Raw genomic sequence first — 26,127 nt, 5'->3', positions numbered from 1 at the left:
GAGAAGTGAGCTTGCGCTTGTTTAATGGACTGCTGATACTAAAATGATTTCCTTATAATGATATGCCAGATATTACTGAAATCATATGTTGCAAGAAATAATTGTGTGCATTATAATGAGATTAATGCACACTTTTATCTTCTTTTTCTGAAATAGTTCCATTTATTTATTGCTTGATAAAAGCATCTATATGGCTTCATTTAATGTTGGAAAAGGGCTTTTTGTTAGCTATGAAGCTCTTCTTTCTTTCTGTTATTATTTTCTTTAGAATGGTGTGTGAGATATGTGGGCTAATAATTGTATACATGCCTACTAATCTTAAGCAGTCTTTAGCTTACACCTTTAAGGTCTTAAGATTTGCTTTTGAGTATTTTGGGGAAAGTTAATTGGAATTTTTCAGTTTACCATTATAAGGATGTTAAGCACCTATTTTTTTTTCTTGTAAATTTTTATTTTCTGATATTGGTTTTTTTTTCTGATATCAGTGCCAAAATTACTGGTGTAAAAGTTTCACAGTGTTTACCTGTGCAACAGTGAAAGCTTAGTAGTGTCATGACTTCTAATTTGATTTCCTAAATCTGCTTGTTGCTTTTGTGTGCTGTAGGTAGATAAATATTTTGGATAGATTTATGCATTACTTTAGCTGCTGAGTAGAGACGTAGTGCAGTGTAGAGAATATTTGCCTTTGGATTATAATCTTCACTCTTAGAAAATGCATCTCTTTACAGTTATGTTTTTTTGTGTGCTATTTTGATATTTGTGTTTTTCTCACTGAACCATTGTCATTTTTATCAAAGTTATCTTTGCTGGCAGCCATTGTTATGCCTTTATTTTCCTAATTGTTGTTATCTTTATTGATGTCATTACAGCTTTCATGAAGCTTTCACCATCATTATCACTTAACACCTCTTCAGTTGCCATTCTAATGTAGCCTGATAGTTCAGTTTTCTTTCCTTATTTGGACTTTAAATGATTACTAAATGTGGGGTTTGAATTTTTCAGTCTTTTTTAAAAAAAAATTCTTAGCATGTTTATTGTTTCAAAAATTAAGTATAGTTAAACAATGCTCTAAACCTGAAGTTAAAACAATAAAAAGGATTATCACATGAATAATTTTTTGTGAAAAGCCTGGTATACTACATGTAACACATATATGATTAGGTCTAACAAGTAATTATAAACAAATTTATTCACTTCAGGACACCACATTTATTTTTCTGTTTATTCCACAACTTTATATTGGTGCATCTTGTCCAGTTCTCCAAGCAATTTATTAATTTCTATTACAAGCACACACACATACTAATAAGAAAGCTGGAGATTGCAGGAGGCGGATAATGGCATGGGTGAGGGAGCATAGAGCAAGGGCACTTGCTAAAGCTGATTTTGCCTGTTGTTGAAAAGGTTGATCTGTGGTTCATAGTTCCTAACTTGTCACTTTCTCCCTTTTCTCAATCTATAAATCTATAATAGGATGCAGAGACTTGTCAGCTACGTTCTCAAATGCATTAGAAGAAGAGAGATCAGTGGCAGCATCCTATACATCCCACATCAGCCAATCAATTATACCCACCAATTTCTGAGACAGCCAATCAATACTTCTCATTTTGGCTCTTTGGCCCAATCAATTTCCTTTTATCCAAATGCGGTTTTGTTTTGGCATGTTTCTGAACAGTGTACAGTTACAGACAAAATAGACTTCCTCAGGCTGGTTGCTGGGTTTACTTTATTGAAGTATCATCATTTTTTTTTAATTATTGTTACTGTTCTTGGCCAACTGCCAAAATCCTGTTTTTTTAAGCAAAGCTTATGAAAGAAAATTCAGTGATATTGGCATTTCTGTTACTACTAGAAAATGGAGGGGCATATTGTACTGAAAGATTTTTCATTTGCTAATTGCTAGGTATAGATGTTTTTAAATCTGGGAGAAGAAGAAGATACAAAAGTATTTCCCACAAGTGTTTTAATTTGATGCTTTACCAAAATGCCTGTAAATCAGAGTATCATATGTTTTGTTAAATGTCCTGCTGTATTACAGTATCAACATCTTTGCATGCTCTGGCTGATTAGTTGTGCAGCTTGGATAAATGTACTTGGTGAATACCAATAAGCAATTTATAGTTTTTAAAGTATCCACAGAATCGTAGCTTTGAAACAGTCTTGCTATAGACATAAAGAGTCGCAAATTCACTGAAGCTCTGGTATTTGCAGTACGTTTTGCTTTACCCATCTAGACTTGATCGTGAATGATGCTCGTCTGTTGTTACATAGATTTTGGCTAACAATCAGTTTTTGCTGAACTCTGATAGACATAAGGAACTGTTCAATCTGGAAAGGTTGCTAGTCATGCTGACTTTAGCTTTATTGGAAATGGCATACCAGCTTTCCATAGCATTTTCCAGGTCTGTTTCATACTTTAAAGATCATTTCACAAAAAGACTTTTTGGAAATGTGCGATGGATATTTAGAAATATACATTTTTATGTAGAATGCTCTGTATTATCAAATCAAACATAACATAAAAAAGAACTGATTCTACTAAACCTGAACATAAGTGAAGTAATTTATTTTCAGTTGGACCTGCAATATTCTGCTTTTAAGCTGCAATTCATGTGATAGTCAGATCACCTCCAGAAAAATTTGTCATGTATTTACAGGGTCTGTGATGAGATGTGGGGGTACAGGAGGCCAAAATGGTTACACTTATCGCATGCTGGTTTCAGTATGTTTTGCTCTTTTGTGATGGGAGGGGAAGGGAGAGACGTCATTGCCAAAATGAGAGGCACTGAGCTCAGGGTTTTCTTGTGGTTGCGCTTACCTCAGGGCAAAAGAAAAAAATTATCTCCCACGTCTACTATTGCAAATGAAAGCCAAATATTTCTTCTTCATCACGCTTACGTTAGAAGTTGCAGAGTCCATAGGGGCCTGGACGGACAAGGTTAAGAACTCAGAGCAATGTCTTTTGAAAGCAGCCGATAGGCATACATGGCACGACGATCAGTATGTCGCACTAGAGAAGAGGGAATATTTGAGAGTGTGTCGTGTCCAGACAACTGACTGTGGCCTGGCGAGCATGAGGCATGTACAGTCTATCTTGACACAACAACCGCAGCCCTGGAGTCTGACGGCTACAGTTTCACCAAGCACCAGATAATATCGATTTGTTCCCCCTGATCCTAAGATGGTAAATAAGCAGGTTTAGAGTAAGAACTTGTGAGAGAAAATAATGGGAGACAGGAAAGTTTCCGCCCTATTCGATGATGACAACGATCGTGTTCGTTATCAATTGTAGAGGATCTCGCAGAGTAAGCGCAAAAAGTTTCCCTTGCGTTATGTAAGGCTTCAGGATGGTCGTATGTTTTTAAGGGTGACATCGAATTTTCAGAGAACTCAACAATCAGGCGCACGGCGTTGAATAAAAATGTAAATATAAGACGGAGCAATTTGTGTAATGACAAATGAAGGCTTCGTGTACTCTGGAAGATCTTGAGTGTCTTATCTGTTGCCAATACACGCCGAGATCGTTTGTTGCACGTGCTCATTGACCACTGCACGGGCGTTTTTGTAGAAGACGCGTTCACTCAATTTTCGTTCTATAATAACTTTCGGAAATCCCATACAGTCCTGTAAAATCATGTTAATAGTCGCAGAACCTCTAACGGAGGAACGATGCGAGGGAGGAACTGTTTTTATATTCATGACTGCAGAATTTCTTTCGGGCAGTGTCGAATCTTTGTGGGTTCACTACCTCCCCTTCCCCATTTGTCCTCAGATGGCATGGGATCAGCAGCTTCTCACCTAACCAATATTACTTCATCAGTGTTCCTTTGCCTATGTGTCGTGAACGTGCTTTGTCTGTCCATGCGCTGAATGAGCATTATTTGCCAGAAAGGACGCCGGGGCGACTTTGATCGATATGCACCGGCAGTGCATTTTCGCCTTGAGAGGCAGATGTGAGGGTTGCGTGCAAGTGCTTCTGTAAACTGTCCTCCCCACCCACATCACATTTTTTTATTTTTCATCCGATCTCTTTTACGTCAAATTTTCCATCAGAATGGAAGACACTTCTTCATCAGTGTGCGCCTTTGCGTGTCGGCGCGTTTGTACGTACGTGTGTGTGAGAGAGAGGGGGGAAGGTACTATTGTCTTAGAAGCATTTCAATTGTACACTTAAAAGTCTGTGTTTTCATTTTTAGGGTCATCGGCCGTCCGCTGCTGGACAAAGATCTCGTTTGCTCTGTTAAACGCGCTAAAGGCGCATATTGTAGAATATATAACTGGTAGAATAAGTACATGGTGATGAAGCAGATAGACTAGTCGCTGGCACCCGAACCGAAGGCCTGTAGGAAGGAAAGAATGACTTTCCGTCAAGCTGGAGTTGGAAGACATTGACATTTCCCCAAGTCCCCACCCCCACACTTTCACCATTAACTTCTGTCACGTGATTGTTGAAATCTTGAAATACAATTAAGCTTAATATCCTTCTGGAGTTCATAAGGAAATAAACGAACCAGAATTTTTTTATAAGTTAAGATCAAGGCTATAAACAGAGTGGTCATTCGTGAGCGTTCTCTTTATCTAGGTGTGCAGCCAGACGCAGGTAAAGGCGAATGAGCATGCTCTTACATATGTAGAAGGGAGAATGTTTGAAAATCCCCTTGGGGGTAGCAAATAAAATGTCTCCCCAACTCGCCATTGTCGCCAGAAACCTCTATTCATGGCAAATATTGGAAACGAGTCGAATACGCTCTGTCGGCTACCAGCGCCTGTCTGGGCCACAGTAACCCTGGCGTCCGAGCGCGCGCGGATGAACGAGCATGCATTCGCGGTAGGTGCAATTCCGTGAACTCATTAAGCTGCGTCCAATCCAAGTTATAGTCGAAGCTAGACGTCCAGTCTCGGCGTCCGGCATAACAATGAGTCCCTTCCTCTTTAAAACCTCATCCCACGCTCCTGAACGTACATCGACATGATCCATTTCAGACTGTCGTACTGCGAACGAGGAGGGACTTGACACCAGCATCTGCCCGTGCTTTAACAGCCGATGGACTACTGGAATGCGGTGTCTTGATAATTTGTCTTCCGTTCTTGCAGGGAAAGAATAAACGAAACAGCCAGATTGAAATTTTCTTCTACCTGGGGGAAAGGAGAGTGGCAGGAGGATTCGGAGGATAGGGTAGGGAGGGGGGCAGATCCGAACCTCAAATGCAGGTAGAACAAGGCAAGACTAAGCCATGTATGCTGGTTTGCTTTGAACTTTAATGTCTTCTAACGGCCGCCATTTAGGTTGGACTTCTAGAAGGTGTGTGACCTGAGAGGCCATCCGTAAGGCCATCAGGGTCTTCGAAAGTCGCAGGCACAGCAAGTCAGAGGTTTTCTATCGACTGCGCATGTTCATGTCAAGGGGTAAAGGTAGCTGATCCGTGATTGTGCCATTAAAATCGAGATTATTGAACCGCGACGACTTTTCAGCCGCCCACCAGATGAGGGTAGCACTGGCAGGCCTGCTGTGGGGAACGATCAATGTGTGGCAGCTCGCGGGCTCCAAATGATTGGGGTCGCAGATGCAAGTCTCGCTCTCTCTGGCACCCTCCCAAGCGTGGCAGTGGCAAACGGTGACTGCGCGCAAGATCAAACGTTACGCCATGCGGCGCTTCTGCTATCTGGACGGGACGAGCCAGCCAGACAGTCCAGGGATAGTGAGACCTGGAGATACGTAGAGGGTAGTGGCATACAAATAGTATCCCCCCGCGGTGACGCCAGACAGATTGGCTGACCTCCCTGGCTGTGTTCGTATGCTTAATCAGTCCTGACAAAGCGAGAGTAAAAACAAAAAGGTGTGTGTGTGTGGGGGGGTGAGTTCCTGACACAGAAAGGGCTCTGTAAACGTCTGTCCACCCCCTCCCCACTCGTTGTCAAATATTACAAACAAGGTTTTCCATGTTGCACATTTTCTCCGAGCTCTTCGGGAGAGTACGACATGTGTGTGTACTTCGCGAAGATGACCTTTGCGCCTGCAGTATTCACGTCTTCTGGAACGTAAGGCATCGCAGTAATCTGTTATTTACTGTCGTAGACTTGCATTCAGTTGATCGCGCTTACTGTGAGGCGTAGACTTTTCGCTTACACGGTATTCAGGTATAATGCGTGTAGCTTCGGCGAGACGTTTATTTACTTATTTTTGTTTGGGGTGTGTGTGTTTTTTCAATGCAAAGTGGAGGACGGAACTTTAAATGATTTTCTGCCCTTGGGGTCCGTGCTGACTGCCTGGGCGCCGATGCTTGCTCGAAGTTCCTGAGACGAGAGGAGGATGGAGTAGAGGGGGTAAGCGTCTGTCGCCTGCATCCAAACTCTTTCCCTCCCGCGGCAGCGTTGGCCCGCTTCTTTTACTGCTGCCTGCCGCCTGGACCTGAAAGATTTAGAGCCGTGGACACGACTTCTCGCTCACCTTTGGAAATATTGTTGTGCGATTGGCGCTGCTGAATGCTTCAGAACAGATGGTGATATGCTGTCGCCTAGCTGTAAAAAGATGAGATTTCGCTTAATCGGTTTCAGTTTAACGAGAACGCTAGCCTGACGTGACATTTCTCTGGTCAAAGGCATCTACATATTATGACTCCGCCCCTTTGCTTTGCAAGTTCACCACTAACTCACCTTTCCACCCCATCGTCCCACAAAAATTGCCTCTGGCGGCGATGCAGACTTAAAGATAAATGGAATTTGATAGGAAGGCTCTGGCTGATCATTAAAAAAACGGGCAAAGTGTTAATCAGTCATGCGTCAGCGTGGCAAACTACAGTGCTCTGCTCTCGGGCTAATATTTTTAGTTTAAAAGAAATTCCACCGTCTCGTGGCGATCGCTTTCCGGACAAATTGCAGGTCTGAGTATTGATTCCGAGACCGTAGTTGATTTCGCTAGTGACTTCAAGCTACGAGGAGCGCGACTCTCACCCTCTTCCCCTGCATCCCTGCCTGTACCACCGCAAGGCGTTAGCGCTCGCCTCCCACATCTGTATGTCTTCTCTATCAAGTGATGTCTAAATGTCCATCGTTTATAAAATCTAGTCGGGTCAGGGGAAAATGCCTTTTTTATTTTAGGGAGAACGGGCCTGTCCACAACGGATATCGTACCAGCCCATAAGCTTTGCTGCTAACTAGTGGGTGTATGTGCCTATGCACCTACTTGTACATGTACACTTCAAATTATAGAGTTATATACCTTCACCATTCCATATTAAACACCTCTATATCTATATATTCCATATTATATACCATATGGCCGGGTACACTGCTTCGTCGTGATTGTTTTCTGCCGCTAACTCTTCCACCCTTGATGTTCTTGTCAGCTATGATTTTTATCGTTTCATTTGAGTCAAGCTTATTGATGTGCAGCTTCAGAGTTGCAAAATATTGAAATAATTGTAGATGTCTCTTCCCTATGTTGTTCGGCAATGAGGAAAAGTTCCCCACCAATAACTCTCTCCTCCTTCCTTCGTATCCATCACTTTGCCCCTCTATGTTGTCCACGTTTGTTCTACTTAGTCCAGGTACCTCGCGATTTCTTCTGCGTAGTAGTATTTTTTCATTTTGTGTCACTCCTCGGAGCAGAGCTTACGACCGAACTGTAATCGAAACAAATATTTCTGTTAGTTTGGTGGGATCGGACAAATGGTGTGAATTTTATTAGGTTTCCGCCTCCAACGCCTGCCACAGACATCGCCATATTCAGGTTTCTTTATAAAATATATTCTTTTATTTTGAGTTTTTGCGTTCCTTCTGGAAGAAGGGTGAAAGAGTGCATAGGTGGATGTTGGCAATGTGCATTGAGAAAGTGTTTACACTGGATATGTTGGTCTGCACGCTGGGGATTTCGCACCATTTGCTTTGCATCAGCAGTCGGTGTATTATCTCTTGCAGACTAAAATGTGTTGCTATGCACCACGCTGCATCTCAAACACCCGCAGCTGTTTCACACCTGTCTGCGCGAAATGCAGCATCTAACAGCGGTACATCAGAGAGGGCTTCAGTATCTCATGCTTTTTACAACTGTTGATGAATCCACAAAGATTATGATAGGAAAAGGTTCAATATTTTCTTTCTTTTTTGTGTACGCGCTAAAGGTCTAAGGAAACGAAGATAGAATCTTTCCTAGGGTTGTTTTTTCTGTTTCTTATATGCTGGTGTTTTGTCTGTTTTGCCCAAACCTCAGAACCTTGCGGATGGTCGTGTGACATGAGTGGAAGTCAAGCCAACTGTTTGTGATGCTGTGCTAGTGAGGTAATGTGAGGAGTTATCGGCCTTCAGAGAATTTACCTGCAGGAGAGTGGAGAACAGGGACAAGTGTATAGCAATAAAACTGCATTGAAAAGATGTTAAACGAACAGCTTCGTGTCATCCACAGGACATGACCCCCATAGCAAAGAAACTTCAACTTAAAAAAATATATTGGAGGCTACCATTAGAAAAAGAAAACTAGAGAGCCGAAAGAAACGGCTGTTGTCTATTCAAACACTTAAACTGCATTGCTTCCTAGACTGTGCGGTAACTCTTCCCTTGTGTTTATTCAGTATTATAAATGTCATATCGAAAATGCAGCAGACATTTTTGTATAACAATAGTCTTTCAGACTGTCACGGAGGCTGTCTGTGTGTCTCATGTAGTTGCCCTTGAAATTCAATCCTAATTACCATGTACAAACTGCGTTTCGGTTGTGTGTGGGTTTTTTTCATCTTTATCAAATATCTGCTTGTTATATGATACGTTCTAGACCACTTATCACGTGATTTAAAACATCTATTTCAGGTTGGGTGGGCGACACGAGGGCTTCTGCTGACCGTATGGTTACGGTCTTTTTCACTATGGCATGGCTAGTGGCTGGGCCACACGACGCCATCGTAGATTTGTTTCCTGCAGTTCCAGCCAAGATAGAATCGACTTGTGATCCGCAATAAGTGTAGAATTTGGTGAAAGAAGGAACGAGAGAGAGGATGAAAGAGGAGGAGAAGGGAGAAGACATTAAGAACGTTTCGATTTTGTGATGGATGTTGGTCTAGAGGTAATTTAGGTTGTGTTTTTTGTTGTTGTTGTTGGGTTGTTGTTTTTTTTTGGGGGGGGATGTTTTTTGCTCATAATTTCCAGTGCACGCACCAGTGCTTTGTGGCCATTTTGGGAAGTCAATTTAAGGGAGATCTGCACATTTGAAAACACGCCTGAGAAAGCCAACATTTACAGCACAAGTGAGGAGTGCATTAGGATTCTGAGCCGTCTATCTCTCGAGAAAAAGCAAGAAAATATCCGAAATGTTGAAGCAAATTTATTTCAGTCCATTAAACTGAGATGGGAGGTAGACGTTTTGAAAGTGGTGTAGTTATTTCCCTTGGTGTTACAAAATAATGTGTTCACCTTTTATTGAACACTGGCTTATTGGCTGTGATGTCGCGATTAACAGTCTTTCGCTTTTCTCTCAAAGGAAACAACTTGTGCATGTAGGAGTGGGTGAGAGAGAGAGAGAGAGAAGAGAGAATAACGAACTGGCTGTATTTCATATTATTACGAGAATTATAAAGGAAGAAAAGCACTAATAACAACAACTATACATCTCAGTGCGAGTGAGCAGTGTTTATAATCCCTGGGCCCTTGACAACAAGGAAACCGATGGCATTTCCGAGCCTGGAGAGTCTCAAGGAAAGCAGACTGATGGTTTCGTGCTGTTGATTTATGAATCATTCATTTTACCTGACTACTTTAAGGACAACAGCATGGTAGCTGGGAAACGGAGCGAGAAGAGAGGCGATCGCGCCATTTAACACCTATATATTACAATAATTGCTGCGGTAACCCATGTTTATTTGGTAGGTTGTATTCCAGACTTTGAGGGGTGGGTATCGTCTTTAAGTCGTTATCGTCTTCGGTTTAGTCGCTTCTTGCACTGGAACTCCACTGCGGTTCTAAGGCTGTCGGGAGACTTGCTGAATTGATGTGTATGTCTTGATTGTTATCTACGAAGCGTTCTTTCGAAATTTCCCCGGAAATCAAACGTGACGGCATCAGCGGGCAGGCGGCTGCTGAGCCAAGGAACTATATTTTCTGCGGTAGCTGCATGGAACCTGATATAGCAGTATTGGCCATTCCTTTTTTGTCTCTCTCTCTCTTTTTTCCCCTCCCCTCTCCCTCTGTGTGTGCGCGTGCATGTGCGTGCTTCTCTCACATGCTTTTTGCTTTCTATGGAAGCTAGTAACCCAATCATTACGAAAATTGTTCTCCATGGCGAGTGATTACGGTCCCAAATCGGTACGAAGGTCACCTTTTCTGTGAGAAGCGAAAAGTGGTGGTGATGGTGGTTTGGGTGGGTGGGGGTGGGATGGGGTCTGCAACAGAAAGAGACCGATTGTGTGTGCAGCATGAAGGGTCCCTAGGTGGACTGGTGTGATTGCGTTCTGTTGAGTTTTGTTCTTAGTGAGCTCGCCCATCGAATGTACGTGTCACTTTCTTTAACGGCAAAAAGGTATTTCTGAATTCCCCCATGTTCAGCTGGTCACTCTGTGCCGGTCGTTTCTCTTTCTACTCCTACCCCTGTCCGTGTGTCTAGAAACCACTCTCTCTTGATTTGTGTTAACGAAAGTATTAATTGGTGGTCTAATCAAATATATTATCGAATATAGGATTGGACTGAACCAGGTTTGCACCTATTTACCTCTATCAGATGATCATCTTAGGCAGAAAAAAGCGCTTTCTTTTGATGTAATTGTTTTCCTTTGAACATTTTTGTTCTTTGTGCGAAATGATTGTACTTTGAAACGATCCAGAAGCTGAGATAATTGCACCTCAAAACCACTTTTTAAAGTTGTTTATCCATCGATTACAGAGTTACACATTTAGCAAGACACTTCAGTTGCCACAAGAATCACCGCCTGCTTCTGCTTCATCTGTTTACTGCTTCCAGAGATTAGATGCAGTATCTGAGTGTTGTTGTTTATCGTCACCGAGCGCAATAAACTACGATGGAGGTTTTCTCTTGCTCCCCAACGTATCGTTTTTTTCCTTGTGAAACCAGAAAGGTGTTGGCTTCGGCCAGGACGTCGTTTTACGACTCAGTTAATGAATCAAGCCATCGATCGCCATGTCATGCCCACGGCACGGAGAAGGTGACCAGAAAGACGAGGCGTTTGGCGACGCGCCGCCAGGACGAGAAAGCCACGAACTGAGACCGCAGCCTGAAGGGTCACACCCTAGAGGTGTCATGCAGGCGGTGTGCTGCACACCCTCGTGATCGCCCATCCTGGGAGGCGCATCACTGCAAGTGTAGTAGAATCTGGCATGGTTTCTGATGGAACAAACCAGACTGGAGATACTGTTATCTAGCTCTAGCATTGCGTTTCTTGTGCACGAGCCATGCTCTTGCTTTGGGTGTGTGGGGTAGCTGGGTAAGGGTGGTCGTCGTGTTGGGGGTTTTCCTTTTGCGCCTTATCCTCGTGTGAACTTCCTCAACCCTGACCTATACCATTTGGGCATTATTTCTGCCGTACGAAATGCCGAGCCCCCATCCCTTGTAATAGCTGTAGATAATAGTAAGAGCTGCCGCAATTGCAGGCCCCGTTATTCACCGCTTGCAAAGCAAATTCTGCGTCCTTTGCGGCTCTAATTCGAGCATCCCCCAGGCGCCCTCATCGACATCCGGTTCTTAAGGGACGGTTGTCTTTGGCCACAATATCTTTGGCAGTGCGTGTAAGTCTGTTTTTTTTTTTATATTTCTCTTCACAGAAAGGTCAACCAATGCCACGTCTTTATCAGTGCATTTCTCCAACGGCTGCCACTGTTGCGCTCCGTTTCGACAGTAACACGTTGCTCGTGGGAGAGCTGTGGGATTGACCAAGCAGGATGGCGGTGCGAGAGTTGGGGTGGTGGTGGAGGACGCATAGGGATCGAATCAATTCATGCTGCTTCTGTTTGGAGAGGAATAGTCAGTGACGTAAAATGGAAAGCGCCTCTAACCTCGTGCCAACATGTCACTCATTTTCCTCACGTCATGTTTGTATTTTTAGTGCGAACACAACGCCCCCGTGGTCGGCCGCTGATCTGGAGGTGGTGTCGGTTGGGAGAAAGGGGAGGTAAGGAGAAAGACAACTGTGCTGTTTCTAATCCGCAGGAATGGATACTTAGAAAGCAAGGTAAAACGCCAGTCTGGGTGCATCACCTCACAGTTCAGGGTTCATTCCACCTCTTGAACTCGTGTCATCACCTTCCGCCTCACTGTCGCTCGGTCGGAGAAAGCCGCCCATGAACGCGCGGAATCGTTCCCCGGCTACGAGTGGTGGGAAGCGTGGAGGCAGGAGGGTGAGCGGGGAAGGAAACAAGTTTTACGAAGACACTGCAACCTATTTCTCGGCTTATGTTGACCGAGCGGGTCTGGCCTAAACTGGCGGCCGCTGGGTGGGCAGCAGTCCCGACCTGTCACTCGAGCCTTTTTGCATGTTACAGCATTTGTGAGACTGTTCACCGAGGCGTAAGTAGAACTTGTGGGCTTTGTGCGCGACGTGTCGATGTGAATTGCATTTGCATCACACAGTAGGAGCTGTAAGAGTTGCGTCCCCTCAGCTTGGCGTTGACGTCGAGGCGCAGCGCTGATGGTGTTTGTAGGATGCGCTCATTGCTATTTATAGTTTTCTCCCTTCTACACCCTCCCCACTTCTCTCCCGGGCGGTCCGGTGGCGCAACGGTTAGCGCCTGTCACCAATGCAGTGAGGATTAGGTGACCTGGGTTCAGACCTCGTCTCAGGTTCGCTATTCTTTCTCTGCACGTGGCTTCTGTTTACAGGAACGGTTCCTTTGCAGCGAGACAGCCTTAGTTGCTGCCCCTCCCCCTTTACCACAGGACGTTTCGCATTCAACTCAGCTTGAAAACTTAAAACTTTTTTAAAGTGGGGATATTTCAACCAAGCGAACATCGAAGAATGAAAAAGCACTCAGTGACCGTGAATGCATTATTGAGTTCCATCGATGCATGGGGTGTTGCGTGTGTGTGTTTTCTGAGCCTGGAAAAGCTTTGTGGTGCTCTGGAATCCTAATTGATCACTTGTTTCTACATTTGGCAGGCACAGTTACTTTGCTTTAGCGTTTAATGAAGTGTAGTTTTGCAACCTGGTGTAAGGAAAAAAAAAAGTTGAGGTCTGGACGTCGAAGTTCTAAAAAAGGAAAGCAGAACCAGCCCTGGTCCATGTAATTGTATACTGACGTGCTTTGGTTACAGGGTGTGGGCTTTGCTAACGTCAGGGGATTTGACTGATAATTACTATCACATCGTGCTTGTAGAGATGTGAATTGCTGCCATGTAAAATGTTAAAGACCTCTCCATTATGCAACTTTCCTCCTTCGAGTACACGGGCTTCATTCGTTACAAGCTACAAATGTTCACAGTAGAAGGAATAAGCCGCGTGCCGTTTGGGAGACAAAGCTTTCAAACATCGACATTCTCATCTTTGCACAGAAATGTTCAAACCCAGGGCGCCGTTATAGATAACGCACTCGCTCACCTTTCCCATTGGCGGTAACCTTGAGGACGTAAACATACTTATGTCAACATCACGTCTCAGATTTTTTCTCTTTTTGTACTAATCGATGTATCGATGCGTGTAACTCACGACCGGAAGGCGCTATTTGCTAAGATTTGGAAAATCACTCAGCTGCTGTTTAATAGTCCGTTCATTTGGGGAGCAAAGTTAGAGTTCCTTTAAAGGTCTACCAGGGTGCCCTGTTTTGGAACATAAGAAAGATACGTGGGTACATGTGCTATGTCGAGGCTACAGCCAGTGGGAAAGGAGGAACCAATCAGACTTTTCCATGAACATTTGAATGTCACAGTTCGGATCTTTTTGTGAGCGAGTGATTTTTTCTGGCATCTCAAGAATGGAAAGTCTCGAGTCACACAGATTTGGGGAAATAGTTTCCAGGGCGGAGCTTATCGCCGCGATTTCATACAATGTTTTACACAGTTATAAATTTAACACTGTAGTGGACTTTTAAGTTCTGTTATAGGTGCGTACATTTCAGATATTTCTCCGGGGTATTTTTGATGTGAAGACTGCAGCTACATCTGTTAACTTTCCCTTTGAAGTTTAAACAAAATTTAAAAACAGAGAGAAAGGAAGGAAGAAAAGAATCTTAGATCTTTGGTATTACATTCACTTTTCTTAATCTCCAACACTAAGCAGATACCTACAACTTTGGTATTCATCTTTTAGTCTTGAGCACTCAGCGGATACCTACAGCCTTGGTTGGAGGTCAGTCAACAAGGTCGCGTGCCAAGGAGACTGGAGCCTGAAGTCTGATGCTGGAGGAATATGGAGGGATCTGCCGGTGCAGGCGCAAGGAGGGGGCCGCACGTAAAAACTGATCATTGATTGCCACGGAAAATATGGCGTCCGTAGGAGGGGCGCCACTCCAGTTGTGACACCTCATCAACAGAGGTGAAAGCCGAACGAGATAATTTTATCGTTCGCGCATCGAGAGTACTCTGGCGAACGCCACGGTCCTCCAGCCGGCGAGCAAGGCCCTCCATCTACTCTTGTTACGCAGTACGTCTAGACTGGAACCCAGGCTCCCCACTCACACCGTCCGCCTGTCGTCGTTTTGTGTCGGAGATGCTCGCATGTTTGAACAGCAGAACACCAGCCCTGTTTTACTTTCCCAATCTTTGACAGCTTCAGCGTGGAAAAATGCATTTGATTGACCTGATCCAGATAGAACCTTGACCATCTGAAATGTTTTGAAGAAACTCAGGAGGAGAAGGGGTGGGCAGAGAGGAATGCTATGAGCCGGAGAGGGCAGAGAGGAACGCTATGAGCCGGAGAGGGCAGAGAGGAATGCTTTGAGCCGGAGAGTTTGGGCGAAGCCTTGACGTGCGAGAGGCACCCAAGCAGGCGTCGTAGACATCTGGACTATCTGCAAGTGGTCTCCGGTGATCTCCCAAACGAGCCAGAGCTTTAGCTTTGGCAAGTATGATTGATAAGTCGCCAGGCAAGCGCTTCATCGACCGGCCAGGGACGTCCGTTGTGCTCTCGTAATGTACAAAAATGGTCCCCGCGATGCGAACCCTGTACTAAATATCGTACGGCGATTGAGTGTGTCTGGATGCGTCGCATTTCATTTCGCGTTTAGTGAAGTCCTCCTGTTGGGATTACATTTTATGGGAGACTTTCGTGAACACGTAAACAACACGCGGCGTACGGTATATGTAAGTTAGGGAGTAGGAGGATTTACACACGAATGCCACTAGAATGCGCAGGATCGCTCACTCCTCCCAAACGACGAGGATGCCTGTATACGAACGTTCAAGTTAGGAAGATTGGCATTTAGGAAGTTTCTCTTTGCACCATGATTTCGGCAGGTAATAGTGTTTCTGCACTTTTACACAGACTGAATTACTTCGAGAGCAGATAAGCTCCCTGAAATTTCAGCTACTATTAATGCTGTCACCATCTTAGGGGAGCAGTCCACCCTTGTCACGTTGTATCTTCCTTTGGGATCTATAGAATAAATCATATTACCAGGCCCTTAGAAGAATTTTCTAAATAATCAGGATATTAAAGAACTTTTCTAAAAATAAAAGCTTTCATTAGCTGCAAAAGACTGTATTGTACCAGGGACATTTTTCTTTCATTCTTGTGCCCTAGTACGCATATGCTTTGTCTTTAAATTGAAAGAAATGCCTAATATGTTGACATACTACTTTGCTAGCATGCATATATATAGTATGATGTAATAATCTAACCGGGAAAATATCGTCAAACGTTCGCAAAGTCGCTTATGACGGTCACAGGAAAAGAACTGCTTTGGAGCGAATAGTTGAGTCTTCAGAAGTTTGGTCATCAAGTTGAGCAGTTGAGATGTGTACAGCTATGTTCAGACTTTGTCCACGAAAACAGATTAATTGTTATTCTTCTGTCTTATTGCTTCCAGTATTTCATAGAACACAGAGTCAACTTCCAACTTCCTTTTTCCGTCTACATTCAACACATTGTCGTAGTGTACAGTTATCGAAGTAAAAAGGACGAAACATGAAAAACTGCGAGTGTTGGACATCGCACACTGTGAATGTGACGCCGAGGAACAAACCGCAGAGCACATTCTTCAGAGCTGTCCAATCCAAGAAAAAGCGCTCCGGAAGTTCTGGCCTTAGGAAACCAGCAGGGGTAGGAAGCTCTGGGGGACCGCCAACGATCCGGAGCAGACAGTTGATTTCTTGGAGGTCACCGGACTGAAGGCTAAGAGCACGAAAGAAAAGAGAATTAGCTAACGAAGCAAAACTAAAAAAAATCCACGATGCCTAGCTTCTCTGAGGAATGTGTATCGTAATTTGTTGAGTGGATTGTAATGTGCATTTCGTACCTCGCTATGCTGCCTGGCTGTATCTTTATTCTGGTGGCTGTATCGAAACATTGCAGCTGCATGGTTATTCCGTCTTCGTGGCAATATGTGTAATCGTCTCCGGCCTTAGCTGATGCTGCCTTCTCGCGATCCTTTGTTTCACAAGTGGAAATGTCTGAACCTTTGTTCTGCTGCTGGGGATTATTTTACAAGATGCTGTACCTGAGCTTAGCTTGTTTCTGCGGTTCACTTGGTAGCATGGATAGAAGACGGGAGTGGAGAATGGAGGGGGAGAAGGATATTTTCTGGGCGCAGCATGAACAATTTCTTTAATTTTGTCCGGTGAGCTGAAATGGGAAAAAGATGCTGTTCTTCTTTGAGTAAAGCTGAAAAAAGAAGAAAGCGCAGAGAACGATCAACCGGAAGGCTGCTGTTGAGTACCGTGGAGCCACAACAAACAACAGGATGTCATCAGTATATCAATACAACTGGTTATAACGAGAATGTAGAGGAAAGGCTTTTGCGTCAACCAGAGACGATGCAGATTATTTTCTTTGTGGGAACTGATGACGATGGCTGGACATTCGTGCGAGAGTACTTCAGTGACTTGTCCCATGTGAACTGTTTAAAAAATCATCCAGCGCGTCACCAGCTGTCAGGGCGGACTTTAAGTGTATGTCTCCTGCGTATTGGGACCTGATGATTCTCAGCGAATGTCCTCGAGAAGTTTGTAAGAATGCTAAGACAATGTGAAGTGTATGTCAGCTCTAGAAAAATGAGCATTCACATCCCCCCACCTCCTTTCAAAGTATTAGAGAAGCGCCTTACCCCGCCGATACCATAGTCATTTGTACGCACCTATGTCAGTTTTAGCCTTTTGGGTAGAGCTGGTCAGGGTTAAGGGTCGCCTAGATGAGTATTCACTCAATACAGAGCCGCAGTGTCAAAAGAGCCAATCAAATGCATAAGAATATAAATGACAAGTAAAATAATGCAGAAAATGCTAATTATTAAATAAAAATATATTTCTTTGTAAGATAAATAGTTTTTAAGTTCGAAACCTCTACGTCATGCATAATGTATACCTTTTTATTTTACACAACCAATGATATAGCGTTGTCTTAGTGACGTAAAGGGTCAAAGTGATTAATAACTGCGATTGGTTGAAAGTTGTTGGGTCCTGTACGGAGTAGGTTCCACTTGAGGTGCTCCATACATGGCGGACGGAATCAGTCGTAATTGAAGCATTTCCGCAGGCATGCGTTCTCGATTGCCTGAATCATCTTCCCATTTTTTTTCATATCCGAAGTTATAAACCGCTACATTTCACTTGCTGAGAAATGCAGACGGTGCATGAGTCTGTATGAAGAGTTAACACATCGACATCTTTGTATTTTCTATGAACTACCATTGGCTTCTTAACAAAGATACTCTGAAGTGTAGATACCTTTTTTGTCTCTGCTTCTTTCTCGCTGGGAAGCAAGCGAAAATTATAAGGGAAAATTGAGCAAAACGACCAACAATATTTATTTTATTCCATAGTCCAAGCCTCTTGTGCGTACCCCGCATTGCTACCCTTATAACCGTTAAAACATGACAGAAGATAAGCCTGAAGGACGCAGTGGAATGGTCAGTGCGCAGTGCATCACTCAGGAAACCCAATCAGGAAAGATCTCAATGCGCCAAAATCGATGGAACGGTGTAACTAGGGACATCCAGTACATGTACTGTCTTTCATCGGCCTGCATTGCAAGCCTGGGGTTTTCTTGTTAACATTATTAGCGTGCTGGGTGGACTTATTTCTTTCTGGCGGGACGTGGAACTGGACATTTGCGAGCATTATTTATTGCTGCCTGTTTAGAAGCATGGGCTTCTCTGTCAGGGGGTGGGGATGGGAATTGCTGACATCAAGATGTATGAGCTTGACCGCCACTCTTGCAGGTGTCCCTCTGGAGACTGTTGTCATCAGCATATCAATGCTGCTCGCTTTAATGAGAGTGTTTGTTGCCTGCCCGCTGCCTATTCTCTCTTCTCCCCCCACGCCAAACTCTTCCCTACTCACGCCTCCACCAGCCTTCGCCCTTCTGTTCGCCGTCCTGTCTGGCGGGCGGTCTGGGCGGGCGGCCCGCCTCACGTGGGCCGGTGGAGGCGGCATGCAAGGGGATGGCCGCCTTGCGAAAGAGCCCGAAACACCCGCCGGTTCGTAGCTTACACAGTGGATCGCTTCAGCGGCCGATGTCGATAGAATCGCAAGGGTAATGTAGATGTTCTTTCGCCGCTGCGCTGCTCTAGGCCTACCCCTGCCTCCACCCCACCCCCACCCCTGATCGGCAGACGCATGGCGTGAACTCTCAGAGCAAAGGGGTAACGGTGACACGAGAGGTGTTACTTTGGTGCCGACTTAGTGCCTCATGATGCGGCAGTTTCCAAACGGCACAGTGTCGATAAAAAAAAAAAAAGTCGTGTAACAGTGTGTTTTTCCCCCTTGTAGATTCTTCAGGAAGTGTCCAAGTCCGTGGACCTACGTAGGAAACTGAACACCGCTGAGGATTGTAAGCTGCTTGTGTTTCCGTCCTTCAGTAATTTACCGGTGGTTTTAGGGTATTAATCAGTGCACACCCGGTGGTGATTCGTTTAGCTTGTCCGACAGTCGCAGGAGTTGACCAGTGAGTGCAGCACAGGAGGAGAATGTAAACAGTGAAGTGCAGGGTGTGTATCTGTGTGGCGGAACGTGAGGCCAGTTTCCACAGTGACTCACAGAAGACAAGAGGACGAACGCTGGCCAGGGGTGGGTGCGGGCCGCAGGGTGTGACGTGCTTGTGAGGACCGGTAGCTCACACTTGTGACCCTCGCCTTGTGCTTGCTGTGTGCGGGGAGACCATCCACTTCTGCCAAGATGACGACTTCGCCGCTGGAGCCCACTGCCTACGATGCCTCCATTCCAATAGTGAGTATTGTGCCTTAGAGAGATCAACTTTCTAGTAGTGAAACAGCCAGGGATGTCTTGCAGACTATTTATAACTTCTTTTTTTTCCTGTCGCCATGGACGCCGTTATTTTTAAAATCGAAACTCAAATTTCCTTGTTACCACCTGCTCCTACTTTTTCTTTCTCTTTTCATCTCTATGTGTTTTCATGTCTGCCTATATGTCTTTTGTCTCCGTACTTCTGGCTGGCAGCCCCAGGTGTCTGTCTGTACTGCTTGTCCCATGTGCCTCTGTTTTGACCCCTATGCTGTCTGGGCCAAGTATTTCTGTATATATTGGTGTCTGGCCCTTGTGTGACTCTGTTGCTGGTCGCGGGCAGAGACGATAAAACACAATTTCAGCCGGCATATACGTCATAATAAAGTCGTTTACGCTTATATCAGTATTATTACTGATTGATTGTCAACATTATTACTGTCTGTGTTTCTTTCTGAATGTATTTTGGACCTGTGTTTTTTTTATTTGTTTAGTAGCTTACTGACTGCAGATGTAAGAAGAGGCGATTTTTTGTTATATGCACACTTCTCCATTTCCTTTTTTATTATTTTCTCCATTTCTGTTGTCCTTGAGGTTACTTTATATATGTCTTGCATTTCACTATTTGTTTCTGCTGTCATAGAATATTTAGTAGGTTGTGAGACCTGCCTTTGCGCCGCACTGATGAAGGCCAGCTCTATCATGATTACTCAGTATTGAACACTCGCTTTTATTCTCAAACGTCTTGCATGTTTCAGCACGTACCTTTGTATTCTGGGAGAAGTTAATGCGCGCCAGACATGAGCAGTCACTGTCGCCACACTCTGTAGTCATCATTCAAGAATTTTCGCATCTTTCACAATAGTCTTCTTTCTTTTTATCCCTCTTTCTTTGTTCATTGTTTGTTTGTTTTTTATATTCTATGTTCTTCCCTCTTTTCTTTGTTTGTTACCTTTCTTTCTTTCGTGTTTCTTCGTTCCATCGTTCCTTTATTTCTTTATATGGCTTTTGTTACATGGTTCCTTTTTTCTGATTCCACTGTTTCTTTCATTCTTTCGCCGTGATATTGCCTTACTTGCTGGCACGGCGTAAAACACAAGCAACCATCTTTCATTCTATGTTTCTTGTTCCATTATTCCTTTTTGAATTTTTGTTTTGATGTTTCTTTTTTTTTTTCTTTGTTCCTTGTTGCATGATTCGGTTTTTTTCTTAGTTTCTTGTTCTATTTTTTCCTCGTTCCATGGTTCCTTTCTTTGACTTTTTGTATGATTCTTTCTTGGTTTCTTGTTCCATCTTTTGTTTTGCTTTGCTCCTTGTTGTTCTTTTGTTCCTTTCTTTCTTTGAGATTAAAGTATAAGCTTAGATGTCGTTATCCGCTGAAGTATTTTACATTCCTTTACAGGAATTATTTCTCATTATTTCTCTCATGTAATTCGGCTTGCGACTGGTCCGTGTGTCTGACGATCCCTATCTGCATAGTGTTAACGCTAAGTGCTTGAACTGTGGGCTGGACCATGGGAGGGCAAAATCTGCAGCGCCCTCTAGCTGGAGGTAGATCGGGGGTTGTTTGGTGGGTTGTGTGCACGTGTGCGTGAGATCAAATCGGTCTCGCTTTGAACCTTTGCTAAGACTGGCTGCGGTCCACTGCTGGCAGGGACCTTACGTCATCTAATGTCTTGGCCGTTGGTGCGTGGGCCTTGTCGTTAGCTTCTCGAGTTAGCGTCTGGGGTCCCGCCTTTGATTTTCCTTCTTTCTTATGCACCCTTTCTCCTTTCCTCCTCATCCCCCTCCCTCTTTCTAGTCTCCAAGACGTGCACACGCACTAATGCGCGCGCAGAGAGGATTCAGTCTCACGGAGATGATTCAGTCTGCCAGAGGTGATTCTCTTACAGAGAAAAGAAAGTGTTTTTGTGGGCAATGGCGTAATTAGTGGTGTGTGTGTGTTACGATTCAAATGAATTAACAGAACACAGCAATCATACATTTCTTGATGGGAAAGTGGTAGTATGGTTGTATGTGTTACAATTAAATAAGTATAAACAGAAAAGAGAAATAATACAAGGAGTATTTTTCGAGTGCATCCTAAAGAAAACTAGAAGTTATTTAAAGAGTGCGTCATGTTGTTTCGCAAGTAGTATGTAACTATTAAATTCTATTATAGTATTACAATATTCATGTAGTTGGTATGTATATCTGTATATTTCATTTATGAGGATGCAAAAGTAGGACCCAGCCGTAGGTGGCACATATTCGCAGACGCTAGCACTGATTCGACGACCGACCCAAACCAAGTTTTCGTGGAGATAAGTAAGAATGAACATGGTATGGTATGAACATGGTAACAAACGATGGGACAGAGCAGCCAGAAAGGTTAAAGGAATGAGCAAAGTACAGAAGCTATATTTTCGAACAAATTTTAATGACTGAATCAGTTTCCAAGACCGTGTCTTCTTGTCCAAACAGTCTTATTTTATATTTACTTTCAGATATTTTTTTAAGGGTAATTTCTTCAAACTTCGGCAACAGTAAAACGTTGCATAGTGTTGACAGAGATAATGTTCTTGTTACTGTTTTCTTTTTTAAATAAAAAAGGGAGGATGCCATACTGTGAGGTGCTGCAGCATCTACTTCGGGTACTTCAAAGGAGTCGTCAGCCGTCTTTAGAAGCATAACAACCATTCAGAGACAGTGATAGCCTAAAGGTTTACCCTGGTGCAGAATTATTTTCAAAGGGCTAGGTGTGAGCCATTACAACACATTGCATTAAGTCTGAGCGAATAACTGTGTTGTTCGCGACCTGCAGGTCTTTAAACATTGGGATTTCTCACCTGCCAAAGGAGGTCGTCAGGTCCATTTTTGTTAGGCTGAAGCACACGGTGACGCCAGAAGCTAGAATTTAAGCCAAGCCACTCATACTTTCCGACTAACAATAATAGTAACAACTTCATCTTTAACCCATAAGTGGTGGGCATTGAGTCGGAAGAGGTTCTCTGAGTTTAGGACTTGGCATATAAAAGGGACTTAGCTTAGTAGCTGACTCGGCGTAAAACACCATCCTCCCCCTATCCACAAGACCAGCCGTCTCCTTTTGCCGCCTGTTACCATTCTCTCTGAGTTGGGTATCCATCAGCTACAGGTGGCCAAAGGTTTCGAGACATTGGTTCGCGGGAGTCTTAAACCGGTGACGGTCTGCCCCGAAATGAACTAACCAGCATGGGGTGGAGGTGGGAAGCTGTTTAATATCAGCGACATCCGACAAGCACATTTGCATAAACAGCGAATAAAGTCACTCGTCTCCGTCCATGCTTACAGCGGAAGCGAAGGAAAATGAACAAATAAACAGAGTCCGGGCGCAAAAATGGACCCTGGGACAATAGATCGGACGAGAAAGGGTAAATTAGACGCACATAATACAAAAAAGAGGCCGCTATTTCAGCTCCCAGTAAGATGTGTTGCTAAGAGTGTCTGATATTTGCGAGGGTGCGACAGAAATAACAATTCATTTACGCGCTGCATTATGCCAAGAGTGTGAGAGAGACTTAATTTGCTTCCGTGCTGCATCATATGAAGGCTATGGTCCTGAGCTAGCTTGCTGGGTATCTTCCAGTTACTTCCACTTGCGAGCTATCATTGGCAATTTTCTTCTAGGAGTTGGCTAAGTTTGGAGCAGAAGTTGGGTGCTTTTTTTTTAAAAAAAAGTTTCTTTCTTGACACAAGCTGTCGGACAGACTTTTTAGCATTTTCTAACTGATCTCACTGATGTTTGCATCATAAACTTGATGTCCAAATTATAGCTGTAAAATATGGTCTCGCAGTGTGGATTTAATCCTTCATAAAGCAGATTGAAGGATTGTTCCCCTTGCGGATGGCAACACGTATTGAAATCATCCGTGATCACTGCTGTGTGTATGTTTACTTGCTTGTGAGAGTTTGACAACTGAGATCCACTGGTATGTTGATTACAGGTAATTATCTCTTGTTAAATAACAGTTTTGCCACTTGTACTTGTAGCACTCTCGTTAGAGTTGTGGTTCTTCGCCTCTTTAGGGCAGTGGCGTCAGTGCTTTAGTTTTGTGCAGGCAGACCTCGTTGTTCAAGACTCCTCCTTCCTATCCTACTAGCATTCATCACATATTATCACTCATCGAATGTGTGTGGGAGAGAGAGAGCTTTGGGTATCCAATTTTGCGGTCAAGGAAACTTCAGGTATAAGTAATGGTGTCGGATAATTGCAGACTTCGTAGTTTAAGGCTGACGTACCAGTCACGGACATAATAAACATGCTGAGACATTGTTAAGTTCATGTTGCTGAACTCGTTTTAAGATCAATTCGAGCAAGGTTGAAAATGATAAATGCTGTTGTTGGCAACGCTAGGCGAACGTTTCTAAATCGATCATTCCAAAAATAATTACGCTTTTGAAACATTTTTTTCAAGTTTTAAGTCTGATGGGTAAACATCTCGTTCTGGTGCCAGTATGCTTGACGGGTGCTTATTGGATCCGTTTTCCGCTCGGCCGGTGAGCCGCCAACCCAGCGTGGCGGATGTAGCAACTATTAAACGCCCCTGAAGTTGACACCGACAGGTCCTGCCAAATTTATTTGTAGCTCTTCAGGACAGCTTGGCCATATTATCAAGACACCATTATAGCACTCCACTTATTCCTCCCTAAAATCGCCAATTTTTGTTATGTTGTTTGTTGGGTTTTTTTTAAAGTTATTATTCATAAAACTCCACCCTAAAAACCCACCCCAACCCCAACCCCCGCACACAAAACTAGCTTCGTTAACAACACTTTGATGGTTACCGGACATGACATTAATTGGGTACATCAAGGAAAGCTACAATCAACGTGAAGATAAACGCATTTGACAAATCAGAACTTGTCGAGAAAAGGCTTTGCATTGGCTCAGACCGGGTATTTTTCTCGTCCTGCTATGATGGGGGTTCTTTTGATTATTGACCAACAAGTTCTGCTCTTGAAGGTTTTTATAAAGTCAGTTGTGCGAGGAATTTGATGAGACCGACATCAATAAGACCGGGGCAGTTTGTTTTTATATTACGATTTCGAAAGGACTTCATAAGGATTCTCAGGTCACGTGACGTGACCATGACAGGAAGGAGTCACTAACATCGCGGCTGAATCAATGACTCGAAAATACCAAAGTTCGACAAAATATTTCCTAAACTTTAAAAATTAGTTAAAGTATCAAAATTGCTTGTATAACATGCATTCAAAAGGCAAGATCAATAATTCAAAGTTATTGTGTGTTATTTGTGTTCATTAGCGTTTGGCAAAAAATAAGAGGAATATTTCAAGCGTGTGTGTGATGTGGTTTTATATCTTAATTGTGTTCCTGTTAAATTAATTATTGAGTATTTATAGCGCTAGAAGGCAAGGTGCAAAAGTAAGAGGGGGATGTGTGTGCATGTTGCCACTGTTAGTTTGGAAACCATAGGCCGTGCAGACCACGTGACGCGCTCACGCCCAGGCCGGAGGATGGGTGGTACGACAGCTGGTGAAATGCCACTCCGAGCACCACGATAAAAATCTGAATGTGGTTTTTAAAGGTTGACGGGGTCTCGAGAAATTGCTTAATCAAATTTCCATAACATTACTAGCAGTTGTGTACAACGTATTCTTGATAAAAACTTAGCAATATTTGCAATCATGAAACAACTATTCTACATTAGCAACCACAGTTGCTGTTAAATTAATTATTGAGTATTTATAGCGCTAGAAGGCAAGGTGCAAAAGTAAGAGGGGGATGTGTGTGCATGTTGCCACTGTTAGTTTTGTGTACATCGTATTCTTGACTTAGCAATATTTGCAATCATGAAACAACTATTCTACATTAGCAACCACAGTTTAAAAATGTAATAATAAATAGAAAATGTAGGGCGCATTTACCTGTGGATGAAAGCTCAGTACATGGCACACAAAGACCACAAACGAACCGATAGTCCGTACGAGAAACATAAGCATCAGCAAACAGATGACACCGTTGCAAAACAAAACAACCAACCATGAACAAAGTGCATAAATAAAAAATTGAGTGCTTTTGATGTCGGTTTTGAAAGCTTTCAACGAAGATAGTTCAAAGAGAAAGGGAAAGATAATGGTCGTCGTCATCATCATCATCGTCATCGTCATCAAATTTATGTGCATTGTGTTTTGTATGGCATACATTTTCGTGTAGGAAGAGAGTCGTGCTCACAGGCCCAACAGACCACTGAACAATAATTTTATCTAAACAGGTATATGTATACTTTATGTTATGGATGCTTAAACGCATGCGTCGACCCCCCAAATGCGGTTACTGAGGAACAACTGCTTTACATTTGTCACAACTATTGAAATGCGATGAAAGTATTCACATGTTGCGATTTGTCGCGTATACGTGCTTCCCGGCCATGAGATCACCATCCTGATAGACCCTCCGAAGCCCTACCAGCAGAGATCCCCTGATTCACGATCGTAGATACTGTTTGTACCACACATTCGCTTAAAAAGCGTGGACACCAATTATTCTTCTGTTCATTTTTCAGAGTATGGAATTCCTTATGGCCCATTTTAATCGACCAATTGTCGTCGAACCACCGAACAACTCTGATCGAACATTTGAACAAATTTGGTAAATTTGTGTGTGAAGGTCCCAGAAAACCAATGGTCTGAGGACGAACGAGTTCGGCACATTCGAACTTTGATCAACATGCGAAGTCCAGACTTGCTTCCAAATACATTGTCAATACATTTATCAATGCAATGGGATCATGGGGATTCTGCACTTTGCCCGGTTAAGA

General features: G+C 43.5%; 1 protein-coding gene across 5 annotated transcripts in view; it reads left to right on the top strand.

Annotated features, from left to right (window-relative positions):
• LOC112554733 (myogenesis-regulating glycosidase-like) overlaps nucleotides 1–26,127 on the top strand; it is a 46,949-nt gene that overhangs the window by 5,518 nt on the left and 15,304 nt on the right. Inside the window, exon 1 of one of the 5 annotated variants that reach the window (XM_025222733.1) lies at nucleotides 17,899–19,309. The exons of the other annotated variants lie outside the window; for them this stretch is intronic. Coding sequence (XP_025078518.1) covers nucleotides 19,259–19,309 — 51 coding nt within the window. The 5' untranslated portion in view covers nucleotides 17,899–19,258. Of the gene's footprint in view, nucleotides 1–17,898; nucleotides 19,310–26,127 lie in introns of those variants that run through there. 5 annotated transcript variants of the gene reach the window in all.

The sequence above is a fragment of the Pomacea canaliculata genome, linkage group LG13 (genome assembly GCF_003073045.1).
Source record: "Pomacea canaliculata isolate SZHN2017 linkage group LG13, ASM307304v1, whole genome shotgun sequence".
Taxonomy (NCBI): Eukaryota; Metazoa; Mollusca; class Gastropoda; order Architaenioglossa; family Ampullariidae; genus Pomacea; species Pomacea canaliculata.
Note: the sequence above shows the minus strand (reverse complement) of the source record. Positions and strands in the feature narration are given on the sequence as shown.